Source organism: Haliotis rufescens, unplaced genomic scaffold (assembly GCF_023055435.1).
Source record: "Haliotis rufescens isolate VD_foot unplaced genomic scaffold, xgHalRufe1.0.p SCAF_23, whole genome shotgun sequence".
Classification (NCBI taxonomy): Eukaryota; Metazoa; Mollusca; class Gastropoda; order Lepetellida; family Haliotidae; genus Haliotis; species Haliotis rufescens.
The window spans coordinates 4008069-4021610 of NW_025963924.1; the positions used below are offsets into that span (position 1 = coordinate 4008069).

Sequence of the window (13542 nt, forward strand, 5' to 3'; positions counted from 1 at the left end):
GTGTGTATATCTATCTAGAACGAACCTATCTCTCGTGGTACGGGTCACAGGATCGACACAGCCCCAGTCTGTGCCTTGCTGTGGATAATAATCGCCACTTACCACCTCGTCATGCATGGTCCGCGATCGTTACAGTGAAGCGGTCGCGAAACTCGAATGACGTGGGTCTAGCTAGGCTTCAGCTTCCCTGTAAACACGGCTTTCATTTCCACAAGATGCCCACGTAGAGGACGCAGCGTCGACGATGTTGTCGCGGCTCAGGACGACGTTTAAAAGCCGCAAAGGCAGTACTATTGTCAGGCCAGATTATGACAAGCTGAATACTTCTAATCTCCCGGATAAATTTGTGTATTCAAGGCCTAGCTTTTTAAACATTGACGATGACTCTCTGGGGTCGGATCACTCCGTCAGGGCGATCCTCACCCCCCTCGATCTGACAGCCCTACCCTGGAGCAGTGGGTATGCTGAGTAAGTACGCGGGGTTTAGACATCGTGTTTTCTATTTATACTTTTGGTGTTGTGTGACATATGGTCAGGGGAAAGGGGGCGTGGTTGTTTACTCCGATTCACCATCAGTGTTGAACACTACTTCCGTGTTTCGTAACGTTTGTGATGTTTCACAGTCAACTCTGAAACGAACGAGTCGATATACTGCGTGTGCATTTTAGAATTAATCAATATTGTATTGTGCCACGTGTTTTGAAAATGCCAGTGATTTCCCTGTTTAACTGAGACACAGATCAAATTACTGTGTAGACATTGTACACGATAGGTACAAATACCAACTACATATAGCGGTCACTGCAACAGTTTGTCGTGTGTACTCGATGTATGATTTAATGTAACAAGAGGTTCAACCGTGTTCCACGCTGTGACATGGGTATCTGGTGGTACCATTCAGGTATTTCATGTTCCACGTTGTGCAATGGGTACCCGCTTGTACCATTCAGGTATGTCATGTTCCACGTTGTGAAATGAGTACCCGCTTGTACCATTCAGGTATTTCATGTACCACGTTGTGCAATGGGTACCCGCTTGTACCATTCAGGTATTTCATGTTACACGTTGTGAAAAGGGTACCCGCTTGAACCATTCAGGTATTTCATGTTCCACGTTGTCAAATGGGTACCCGCTTGTACCATTCAGGTATTTCATGTTACACGTTGTGAAAAGGGTACCCGCTTGTACCATTCAGGTATTTCATGTTCCACGTTGTCAAATGGGTACCCGCTTGTACCATTCAGGTATTTCATGTACCACGTTGTGCAATGGGTACCCGCTTGTACCATTCAGGTATTTCATGTTACACGTTGTGAAAAGGGTACCCGCTTGTACCGTTCAGGTATTTCATGTTCCACGTTGTGAAATGAGTACCCGCTTGTACCATTCAGGTATTTCATGTTCCAAGGTGTGAGATGAGTACCCGGGTGTCCCATTCAGGTATTTCATGTTCCACGTTGTCAAATGGGTACCCGCTTGTACCATTCAGGTATTTCATGTTCCACGTTGTGAAATGAGTACCCGGGTGTCCCATTCAGGTATTTCATGTTCCACGTTGTGAAATGAGTACCCGGATGTCCCATTCAGGAATTTAATGTTCCACGTTGTGAAATGTACACCCGGATGTACTATTCAGGTATTTCATGTTCCACGTTGTGAAATACGTACCCGGTTGTACCATTCAGGTATTTCATGTTCCACGTTGTGAAATGTGCACCCGGTTGTACTATTCAGGTATTTCATGTTCCACGTTGTGAAATACGTACCCGGTTGTACCATTCAGGTATTTCATGTTCCACGTTGTGAAATGAGTACACGGGTGTCCAATTCAGGAATTTCATGTTCCACGTTGTGAAATGTACACCCGGTTGTACCATTCAGGTATTTCATGTTCCACGTTGTGAAATGAGTACCCGGGTGTCCAATTCAGGTATTTCATGTTCCACGTTGTGAAATGAGTACCCGCTTGTACCATTCAGGTATTTCATGTTCCACGTTGTGCAATGTGCACCCGCTTGTACCATTCAGGTATTTCATGTTCCACGTTGTGAAATGAGTACCCGGTTGTACCATTCAGGTATTTCATGTTCCACGTTGTGAAATGAGTACCCGCTTGTACCATTTAGGTATTTCATGTTCCACGTTGTGAGATGAGTACCCTGTTGTCCCATTCAGGTATTTCATGTTCCACGTTGTGAAATGAGTACCCGGGTGTCCCATTCAGGTATTTCATGTTCCACGTTGTGAAATGAGTACCCGCTTGTACCATTTAGGTATTTCATGTTCCACGTTGTGAGATGAGTACCCTGTTGTCCCATTCAGGTATTTCATGTTCCACATTGTGAAATGGGTACCCGCTTGTACCATTCAGGTATTTCATGTTCCACGTTGTGAAATGAGTACCCGGTTGTCCCATTCAGGTATTTCATGTTCCACGTTGTGAAATGAGTACCCGGGTGTCCCATTCAGGTATTTCATGTTCCACGTTGTGAAATGAGTACCCGGTTGAACCATTCAGGTATTTCATGTTCCACGTTGTGAAATGAGTACCCGGTTGAACCATTCAGGTATTTCATGTTCCACGTTGTGAAATGAGTACCCGCTTGAACCATTCAGGTATTTCATGTTCCACGTTGTGAAATGAGTACCCGGGTGTCCCATTCAGGTATTTCATGTTCCACGTTGTGAAATGAGTACCCGCTTGAACCATTCAGGTATTTCATGTTCCACGTTGTGAAATGAGTACCCGGGTGTCCCATTCAGGTATTTCATGTTCCACGTTGTGAAATGAGTACCCGGTTGTACCATTCAGGTATTTCATGTTCCACGTTGTGAAATGAGTACCCGGTTGTACCATTCAGGTATTTCATGTTCCACGTTGTGAAATTGGTACCCGCTTGTACCATTCAAGTTTTTCATGTTCGACGTTGTCAAATGGGTACCCGCTTGAACCATTCAGGTACTATTTACCAGTGTGCATTATCAGAATTATTTGTATCAAAATACAGTATGTATCCCACAAAACTGTCACTGTGTATTTTTGTACTGGTGCAGGGATGGTCGCTGTGCAGTGTTGCGTCCCTTGGGCACGCCAGGAACCTAAAATAAAGTATGATTGTGGGTTCAACACCCTCCTGGTGGCTCTCTAATACCCACTCTCGATCATCCAGTGAATATATCTCCATTTTATTACAATAAATATTCTTGCACCGTTGCACCACAAATGCTTCGATATCATCAGTATGCTCGTCGCACGCACACAGGCACAGGCACAGGCACAGGCACAGGCACATGTCACACACACCACACACACCAACCTTACATATTCTCACTCACACTCTCACTCTCCCACTCTCACAGCCTCACACTCTCACTCACTCACTCACACCAACCTAACATACTCTCACACAGAGACGCATACACACACACACACACACACACACACACAGAGACACACGCACGCACGCACGCACGCACGCACGCACACACACACACACACACACACACACACCACCCCTCCCTGAATTGAAAATATCTTTTCCAGCTAAAAGTTCTTTTATAGCTTGTTTTTTTATTATTGACTCGTGGTCGAAAAAAATCAGAAATTCTATTAGGCAGTACAATGTGGGCATGGTGACGTCACTTGCGGAAAGAAGGTATTGCCGCCAATGGGTCGAGGGTATTTATAACAACAGAACGGATATATATTATATACACTTGGTGATCCGAGGCAGTCGGTACAGGAGAACTGAAATCATCAGCCTCGGGTATCGTCTTGGTGATTTTCACTCTGTGTGCCTCACGCCTGGCTGAGTCATCTGATAACATGCTGTATTCGTATAAAGGTTATAATTGAATATTTGATCACTGGAGCTGAATGCCAATTGCCGGGATGAGCCAGCCAGTACACGTCTCCACCCTGTTGTATCCTGTATGGAGACAATTGATCTACAAAAATACACTTCTAGTTTAAAAATATCGCATGTGATTATAGAACATGTGCTGTCTTGTTCCCACGCTGTCAAATTTAGTAATGTGTCTTTTAAATCTTGCAAACTGACTTCAGTCAAACAGTCCCACGCTGTGACATTGATGAATGTTTTCGATAAATGTCGCAAACTGACCACAGTCAAACATATGTTTATTCAATGTGTGTCGTAATAGCTTTTAACTAAAGCTCACCTTAACCGACGGTTCATCCGTACTACTGGTAATCTAAGATATGCTGAACAACTCACAAAACGGGGGGCACGGGTGGCCCAGTCGTCTAAGGCGCCGCGATTCGATGTGCAGAGTTGCGTCCCTTGCACACGCCAGAAACCTATGATTGTGGGTTCAAATCCCGGTTCGCCCCAATTATGTTTATAGGTTTGTCAGCACCATACCCGTGCTCGTGGGTTTCACCTAAGTGGTAAACGTCTGAGACCTGCATCACTTGGGGCTTTCCTCCCACATTAAGCTGACACGCCGTGATATAACCCAACTCACGCACTCACTTACAAAACGCGTATGAGACAAGTAGAATTTGGGAAAACATATTTGGTGTGTAACAGGAAGAGAGGATGTGCGCATGTTGTGCGCATGTTGTGCGCATGTTGTGCACGTGCATATCATGACGATAGAATTGACTACGCTCCCGTGGACACGTGTTCCTCATGAGACTATTAAGAGCAATCGTGACCAACTCGTGTTATTCCGGAACAAGCCGATTTGCGACTCGTGACCCTCTTATTGCCATTTTGGCGACGGGGTTCCGTCTTAGCGCAAACGGGCATACCGAAAACAATCGTCAACTCGTTGCGTAATGGTTCACATATATTTCCCCATATATTATATAAATATATTTCAGATGCAATTTAAAGCACATCGGGATATGCGGAGTCTTACAGTATCATTGAGCACATTTAACTGTATCTCCGGGGTATATTTTTAGATGCAAGACATATGTAAAATCAAACATTATTACTAAGGGATTCTTTGACGAAGAACTTGAAATCATACGCGCATTCTGATTGGTTTGTCGTATTTTCGCACATGAAATTCATCGATAGGGGGACGAGTCTTCTTGCAGGTGACGGAAATGGGCGAGTGGTGACGATTATATTAAGAGGCCGGTGTTACAAGTCGATACCAGAATTCTCAGAAAAGTCGTTTGATGTGCTATTATTACCCAGTTATCTCACTATATCCAGCTATGTTTGCAGTATGCTGAAACCCCATAAACAATCACATGGGATTAATGAAGGAGAATGTCATTGTGTCAACTATCACTACGTTAAGGTTTCAACCTTCACAATCATTTTATGAATGACATGACACTATTCAGAATTGCTCTCTGGGTTGGTTGGTTCGTTGTTTAACGCCGCACAATATTCCAGCTATATGACGGCGGTCTGTAAATAATCGAGTCTGCACCAGACAATCCAGTGATTGACATCCTGAGCATCGATCCCGGCAATCCAAGTCAGCGAGCCTGACCACCTGTGATCATGGGTTGTAATCCCGCCTTGCCCCGATCATGTTTCTAGGTTTGTCAGCACCATACCCGTGCTCATGGTTTCACCAAAGTGGTAAACGTCTGAGACCTGCTTCACTTCGAGCTGACACGGCGCGATATAACTGGAACACTGTTAAAAGCGGACCCGTGAACATCCGGGGTAGAATAGGTCTTCAGCAACCCATGCTTGCCGTAAAAGGCACCTAAGCTTGTCGAAAGAGGCGACTAACGGGTTCGGGTGGTCAGGATCGCTGACTTGGTTGATGCATGTCATCGTATCCCAATTGCTCGTATTGATGCTCATGATGTCAATCACTGGATTGGATCTTTTTAAAAATATTTAGGCTCATAGTTTTAATTAAAAATTATCTGGTGAAAAAGATATCAAGTCTCCATACAAAACCCTCCCAAGTCAGCGAGCCTGACCACCCGACCCCGTTTGTCGCCTCTTACCACAAGTATAGTCGCCTTTTACGACAAGCATGGGTTGCCTCTCACGAGAAGCATAGTAGCCTCTTACGACAAGCATGGGTTGCTGAAGACCTCTTCTTTCCCGGATGTTTACGGGGCGGTTGATGCACGTCATCGTATCCCGATTTCGTCGATCGATGCTCATGATGTCAATCACTGGATTCTCGATTATTTAAAGACCGCCGTCATATACCGGGCATTAAACAACAACAAACAAACAATATGAAGTGTTAATTTTACTTTTGTCATTGCAGGTGCGTGAATGGTGGCAAGTCGCGCTATAACGAGGACCAGGCGGCTGCAAGTCAGTTCTACTTAACGTGCAGGCAACAGACCCCAAACGGTTCCGTAACAAACAACAATAGGCCTAAGTCTCCAAGCTCGCAGGTAGGGGGGATACATAAGAACCGGTTCATAGCGTCCCTGGGGTTGGTGACGAGTTGAGGGATTATGACACGCTATACAGGTATTTAACGAATGTGGGCCGTGCCTGTTGTTAGCGGTATGGCGATGCATTGGATGATGGTCAGGAATCCATGTCGGCCGTGTAAAGTCGGTACACGCGCACTCACTCGTGCTGCCAGTCTGTGTGTACAGGACAATAATTTCTAGTGAGTCTTCAAATGAAGTGTTTGGGCTCGCCAGAAACCTATGATTGTGGGTTCGAATCCCGGTTCGCCCCGATTATGTTTCTAGGTTCGTCAGCACCATACCCGTGCTCGTGGGTTTCACCGAAGTGGTAAACGTCTGAGACCTGCATCACTTCGGGCTTTCCTCCCACATTAAGCTGACACGCCGTGATATGACTGGAATACTGTTAAAAACGGCGTTAAACACAACTCACTCACTCACTCACTCAAATTAGGGTTTAATTTTAGTGCAGTTTTTTTTAAATATAGCGTGGCCAAATGTTCCCATCGTCTTTCACGATGTGAACACCTGCACGAACATCTTGTGAACACCCCGTGGAAATCATTTTCCTTATCTGACCGTTCATCAGAAGTCCTATTCTTTATGTGAACGCCCATAGTTTCATTTATTATGTGAACACCCACAGAAAGTTTCATTCATTATGTGAACACCCACAGAAGGTTTTTTTCATTATGTGAACACACACACATAAAGCTCCATGCGAACGCCTGAACCATCCGCCTACCCAACTGCCCCATAGTCGTGGGTGATGGTTCGAGTGAGCCTCATCCGACCAGGGTTCGAATCCCGGTTCGCCCCGATTATGTTTCCAGGTTTGTCAGCTCCATACCCGTGCTCGTGGTTAATACCTGAGGCATGCATCACTTCGGGCTTTCCTCAAACATTAAGCTGACACGCCGCGATATAACTGGAGTCTCCAGTTCAAAGCGGCGTTAAACCAAACTCACTCACCCACTCACTCACTCACTCACTCACTCACTCGTATGACCATTTGTTACACAAGAGTATTGGTGCTTAATAACATATTCTAATATAAATAAATGCGACAAAACCATTTCCATATTCATCAAACACCATCAAAAAGTCGACTGTACGTTTCGGAGTATATAATGGTCATGCGTTTATGAATCTTTCTCAAATAGTGATGACCCCAGGTGTTTATGAATCTTTCTCAAATAGTGATGACCCCAGGTGTTTATGAATCATTATCAAATAGTGATGACACCAGGTGTTTATGAATCACGATCAAATAGTGATGACACCAGGTGTTCACGAATCACTGACAAATGGTGATGACACCAGGTGTTTATGTATCACTATCAAATAGCGGTGACACCAGGTGTTTATGAATCACTATCAAATAGTGATGACACCAGGTGTTTATGAATCACTATCAAATAGCGGTGACACCAGGTGTTTATGAATCACTATCAAATAGTGATGACACCAGGTGTCTATGAATCACTATCAAATAGCGGTGACACCAGGCGTTTATGAATCACTATCAAATAGTGATGACACCAGGGCCCACTTGCACCACGCGATCTTAGCGCTACAACTATTGTAAGCCTATGTTAAAGTATGGGAGTAACGATCATCTTAGCGCTAAGATCGCTTTGTGCAAGTGGGCCCAGGTGTTTATGAATTACTATCAAATAGCGGTGACAACAGGTGTTCACGAAAAGGTCAGCGTATCCTGCCCCACCGGTAATTGTCTTTGTTGGGAATTTTACCTTATCACTGATCCATATATGATTATTGTACGTTGTTTGGAAGTATACCTATATAGTAAGCAACAAGTCCCCAAGTAAGTTACTCTTTGCTTGTAATATTGCGTTCACGAATACACCTTCTGTGTAAATTTCGTTGCTCGGAATATTATCTACGATAACATGTACATACCCCTGTATAAGTAATTTGCGTTGCCCGATGAGAATTTGAGGCGTTTAAACTCGTTTATAGGGCAGGAAGTCGATTTGTCTACTACTGTCTGAAAACACTTCGAGTCATGTGATTGTCGCAAATATCCCGTCAGTTTCACAACGTAAACGAAATAAAAACATCTGCGTTGATCAGTATGACTTGGTTTGATGCTCACGTGAGTAATTCGCCTTTGCCCCAAACTGTATTGCAGTCGTATGTCTACAAATAGTTGCTACATAGGGTAAACCCCAGCCCATTATGTGGGCATTGTGTACTCATGATGTGTGCTTGTGCACTTCGTTAGTCCGGACCCTCGTTAATCCGGACCCCCGTTAGTCCGGACCTTCGTTAGGCTGGACCATCGTTGGTCCGGCCCTCTTAATCTGGACCCTCGTTTGGACCATTTTTGTACAACGCACGAAGCACACATGGTTGTGTCGTAACTCGGTACTGACAGATACTGCATAGTAACCGGAATATATATGCTTTGACGATGTTACTGAGGATACTTGGTAAAATGCTTTCTTTTTTTCACTGGACGTGCACGTCGGGATAGATTTAAAGCAGTCCATGTCTAGGTTGTTTGAAATGCATCTTCCCGAGGCAAGGGAATTAACTGACTATAAAAGTCCAGTTTCCACCCTTGCCGAAGCTGGAATATTGTTGAGTGTGGCGTTAAACAACAAACAAACAAAATTTGTAACCACTTTCACTGGATCTGTACGGTAAAAAAATGGTATCTCTCATACCGTAAAAGTCCTGCCAGATGGTTAAATTGCCAGTAAAAGAACCGTACATAAAACGCACTTATCGAAGATATACGTGCGTACCGTATGTACGGTATGAACGTCTTCATGTACGATACTTTAAATGGCAACCAGCTGCCAGAACTTTTACCGTATAACATTACATTTAAATACGAAATAAATTAATTCACGCCGTTATGTTGGGCGCATGCTCCCTCCAAACCTCCTGCGTGAGGCGACAAAAATGGATTATTATACGTATTAATAATTTTGAGTGATTGCTTTTTATCCAACATATTTTCATTTCATCAAATCGTCGAGAGCCCGGACCAATTGTTTTGACGAAAATAATGCATTTCATGTCATAAAAACGCCAAAAATATCATTCATTATTCATTACAAAATATTCCCTCAATGCATAGAGGTCAAAATCGTTATAAATGTGTAAAATGAGTCCTCGTCAAATATGCAAATCAAGTCTCGATTCCCCATTCCTTGTGTCTGCAGTCTGCGTGTGTCGGGGGCACCCTTCAACCTCATTGTTTGTTTGTTGATAAGTTTCCTTCCTCGTGCTACGATATATTTCCAGTTCCTGTGTTTACTTTATACTTGTACTATTGTCATCAATATCAAAGGCTTCTGTGTAACGCTGATTTCATAAACGCAAGCAGGGATAGAAACATATTTGTTTTTGAAGTGTACCAGCGTAGAAAATAGGTCTCATGCTTGCCGTTAGAGGCGACTAACGGGATCGGGTGGTCAAGATCGCTGACTTGGTTGAGTCATGTCATCGATCCCAATTGTGTAAATCGGTGCTCATAATGTCAATCACTAGATTGTCTGGTCCAGACTCGATTATTAAACAACAAACAAATAAACACCAAGTGTGCCCCAGGGCATACATAAAGGTGTTTGGTTGTGCCCTTTAGAAATAAAGTGTGCTTCTAGATGAATAATTTATGCCATTTCACCAAGACTAGATATTCAATTCTGAATACCAAAATGTAAGTTTAATGATCCTACTGTGCATTAATCGTGTTCATATGTTTATCATTTTTCATTTGATTGTTATATTTATTTGTGGTTTCATAGAATAAACATTGTCTCAAGGTAGTGCCATTAAAACAATACGTTTTCTAAGTGTGTCAATCAGACACGGGGAAGTTATCGTAATTGTTTCATTATGATTTTAATCGTGCCATTGAAACTAAAATTTAAAGAATCTCGAACCCTGGAAAGCAAGGCTCACATAAATTTCGCATGAAATTTCGATGACGACAACGGTTTGGTGCCAAGTAGGAATGGGTTGAAATGTGAAGTGAGTGAGTGAGTGAGTTGGGTTTAACGCCGCTTTTACCATTATTCCAGTTATATCACGGCGTGTCAGCTTAATGTGGGAGGAAAGCCCCAAGTGATGCAGGTCTCGTTTAGTGCTTCGGTGAAACCCACGAGCACGGGTATGGTGCTGACAAAACCCAGAAACATAATCGGGGCGAACCGGGATTCGAACCCACAATCATAGGTTTCTGGCGTGCCCAAGGGACGCAACTCTGCACAGCGAATCGCGGCGCCTGAGACGACTGGGCCACCCGTGCCCCCGAAATATGAAGTAGCTGTGCATTGGCTCTAAACACATCACTCACAACCTTTATGGTTGTGGGGGAACAGTTAACCCAGTTGTCTAAAGAGCCGTCATTCGCTGGCATAGTTGCGAACCTAGGGCATGTCAGAAACCTGTTTGTGGGTTCGAATCCCGTTCGCTCGGATTATGTTTGTCAGCACCATACCCGTACTCGTGGGTTTTCCAAAGTGGTAAACGTCTGAGACCTGCAGGGGCGGTCGGGTAGCCTAGTGGTTAAACCGTTCGCTTGTCACGCCGATGACCCGGGTTCGATTCCCGACATGGGTACAATGTGACCCCCGCTGTGATATTGCTGGAATATTGCTAAAGCGGCGTACAACCATACTCACTCAAATGACGGGAAATTGGGTACATTTGTATAATTGCTGCTGATTGGGAAATAACTGTCACAAACCATGGTCAACAGTAGCAAGAATAACTTTATCGTCAAGGAAATAGGTTAAAATAAGGAAATAATTACAACAGAAACCTCCAAGAAAACCAGCCTACTCGGGTAAAAACTGTTTAATTTCCCCATCTAGTTTTCAGATAGTGTAAACACTCCTTAATATATGAGAAATAATTTAAAAAAACATGTGAATAAGGTATTTTGTGAAAATTATTATAAATTGTGTACGGGTCAGATGAAGTCATGCTGTATTCTCAATGAGGATATATTTTGACATAATTATCAGATGTGTATTGTCAGAATAGTTGCTGTAAAATTATTGAATTTAAATAAATGTACGTGTTCCTAGATTTCGTGTAACATTCTGAATAAGTCACAAAAGCATTTAATCTAAAAAATAATACTGTTAAAAAATACTACTTTTGTAGTATAAAGCCGGTCTAATCAGGAAGATATTGTACATTTACTGATGGAGAGCCGTTCAGAATATTACAAACTGTAAACTGTGGTAGATGCGAAAGTTGTTACACGCAATTAAAACACTGTGTGCGTCATTGGAAAATGGCGCTTCCGGAAAGGGGCGGGGTTTGCCGATTGGAGCCGTGGCGCGCTTCAGCACAGAGCGACACTGCGCAGTGAAGGTTTTTCCAGCTGCGGTGATTCGGAAGCCATGCGACGTTGTTCTCTATTCCCGATGTGGTTTCTGCATCTGTTCGCATCCTAAATTAGAAAAGGACTGCGACGTATCGCAAAACAACAGTTGAAAATTGCAATGTTGTTTCTATTGTGCCCTGGTTAGCTGTATTTGCTAGACAGATTATTACTGCGTGCAAACTGAAAAAGCTGGAAGATAAAGTAATATTTATATACATGTACGTCGTTGTCTCCAGACTGAGGGTCAGCTAGCACAGTATTCCTATCACGAGTTGAGTAGTATAGCGTAGTATTGTTCACTCTCCCGCATTAAAGTGAACTCGGGACTCATTTTGTCGTCGTTATGGGAGAGAAGTGAAGCCTGTATGAGTGAGTGAGTAGGGTTTTACGCCGCTTTTAGCAATATTCCAGCAATATCACGGCGGGGGACACCAGAAAAGGGCTTCACACATTGTGCCCATGTCGGGAATCGAACATGCCCATGTCGGGTATGAAACAGTGTCGCATGTCTTAACACACAACCGCTGTTATGCAATGCAATACCCATTGCGATAATTCGGAAATCTTCACATGCACGCACGCTCCCATATGTACTTTTCTTTATTATTATTTTAAATGAAGGTTTACATGCGTCAGGTCCACGCCCAAATCGCATCCTATTCTTAGCATCCAGTCAGATTTATCCCCCATCTGGACACTCGGAATATTCCTATCAAATGTTGAGGAGTATACACAGTCACCTATACGACAAGCATCTGTTGTTGTGGTCAGTTCAAACCCGGAATACCATACCCGTGCTCGTGGGTTTCACCGAAGTGGTAAACGTCTGAGACCTGCATCACTTCGGGCTTTTCCTCCCACATTAAGCTGACACGCCGTGATATAACTGGAATAATGTTAAAAGCGGCGTTAAACCCAGCTCACTCACTCAAACCCGGAATACACACCACTGCCATGGATCTGGCACAAACCTTAGATCTTGGGTCTGGAATCTGTACGGAACTACGGATAACTCCGTAATCCCGTAAAGGATGTACGATAGACACACAGCGACACCTCGTTAACCCGAAGTCCTTGGAATTTCGAGTTACCCGTACTTCGAGACATGCGGAGAGAGATGTCACATGTAACGCGCGTGTTGCTGCGTTACGGTATATTTTGTAGCAGTATCACTCGGGGTACGTGTGGTTTCATGTGTCCTGCGTTAGGTTTTGTACCACGGGACGTATAAAACCACACGTACCCCGAGTGATACTGCTGCAACGAATTTATCTCACGACATATTTCAATCTGCAAGCGTGGGGGAAGCGTGCGGCCTTTTGCTTCGAAGCGGGCGATTTATTCTCCCGCCTAGAATGTTTTTTTCCATCCCCATAGTATTTTATCAAGATCACGTGAACCAATCAGATCTCATCATTCTGACAAGGAGGCATGCTAATGTATATTGTATGAAGAAGACATGCTTTCAATCTTAAATTGACCTTGACAAGAGGGGAAAGGCAGAAAAGTGCTCATACATTTTATAAATTGTTTTCGAGCTGCATACGTATCACGCCATGCATTTCCCCTTTGTAAGAGCCCCGGGGGGTAATTCCCTTTCACGACATGAATACACTTCAGATGTATACATTTAACCAAATATACTTTGCACGATGAAAGGAAGAAACCGAAGAAAGGGAAGGTTTTATCTGTTTCTCGGTTATATGTTTTCGTTGTCATGCTTGGCGCATCCTTGTGAATCTAAGGAAATGGGCACGAATCTGCCCGTGGACTCAATTTGCCTACCGTT

At 43.7% G+C, this 13542-nt stretch overlaps 1 protein-coding gene across 1 annotated transcript in view; it reads left to right on the forward strand.

The window, feature by feature from the left end:
- Positions 1-13542, forward strand: part of LOC124116076 (protein phosphatase 1H-like) — a 30708-nt gene continuing 17166 nt past the window's right edge. Inside the window, exons 1-2 of the mRNA XM_046477286.2 lie at positions 1-468; positions 6223-6355. Of these exons, the coding sequence (XP_046333242.2) occupies positions 245-468; positions 6223-6355 (357 nt within the window). The 5' untranslated portion in view covers positions 1-244. The remainder of the gene's footprint in view (positions 469-6222; positions 6356-13542) is intronic.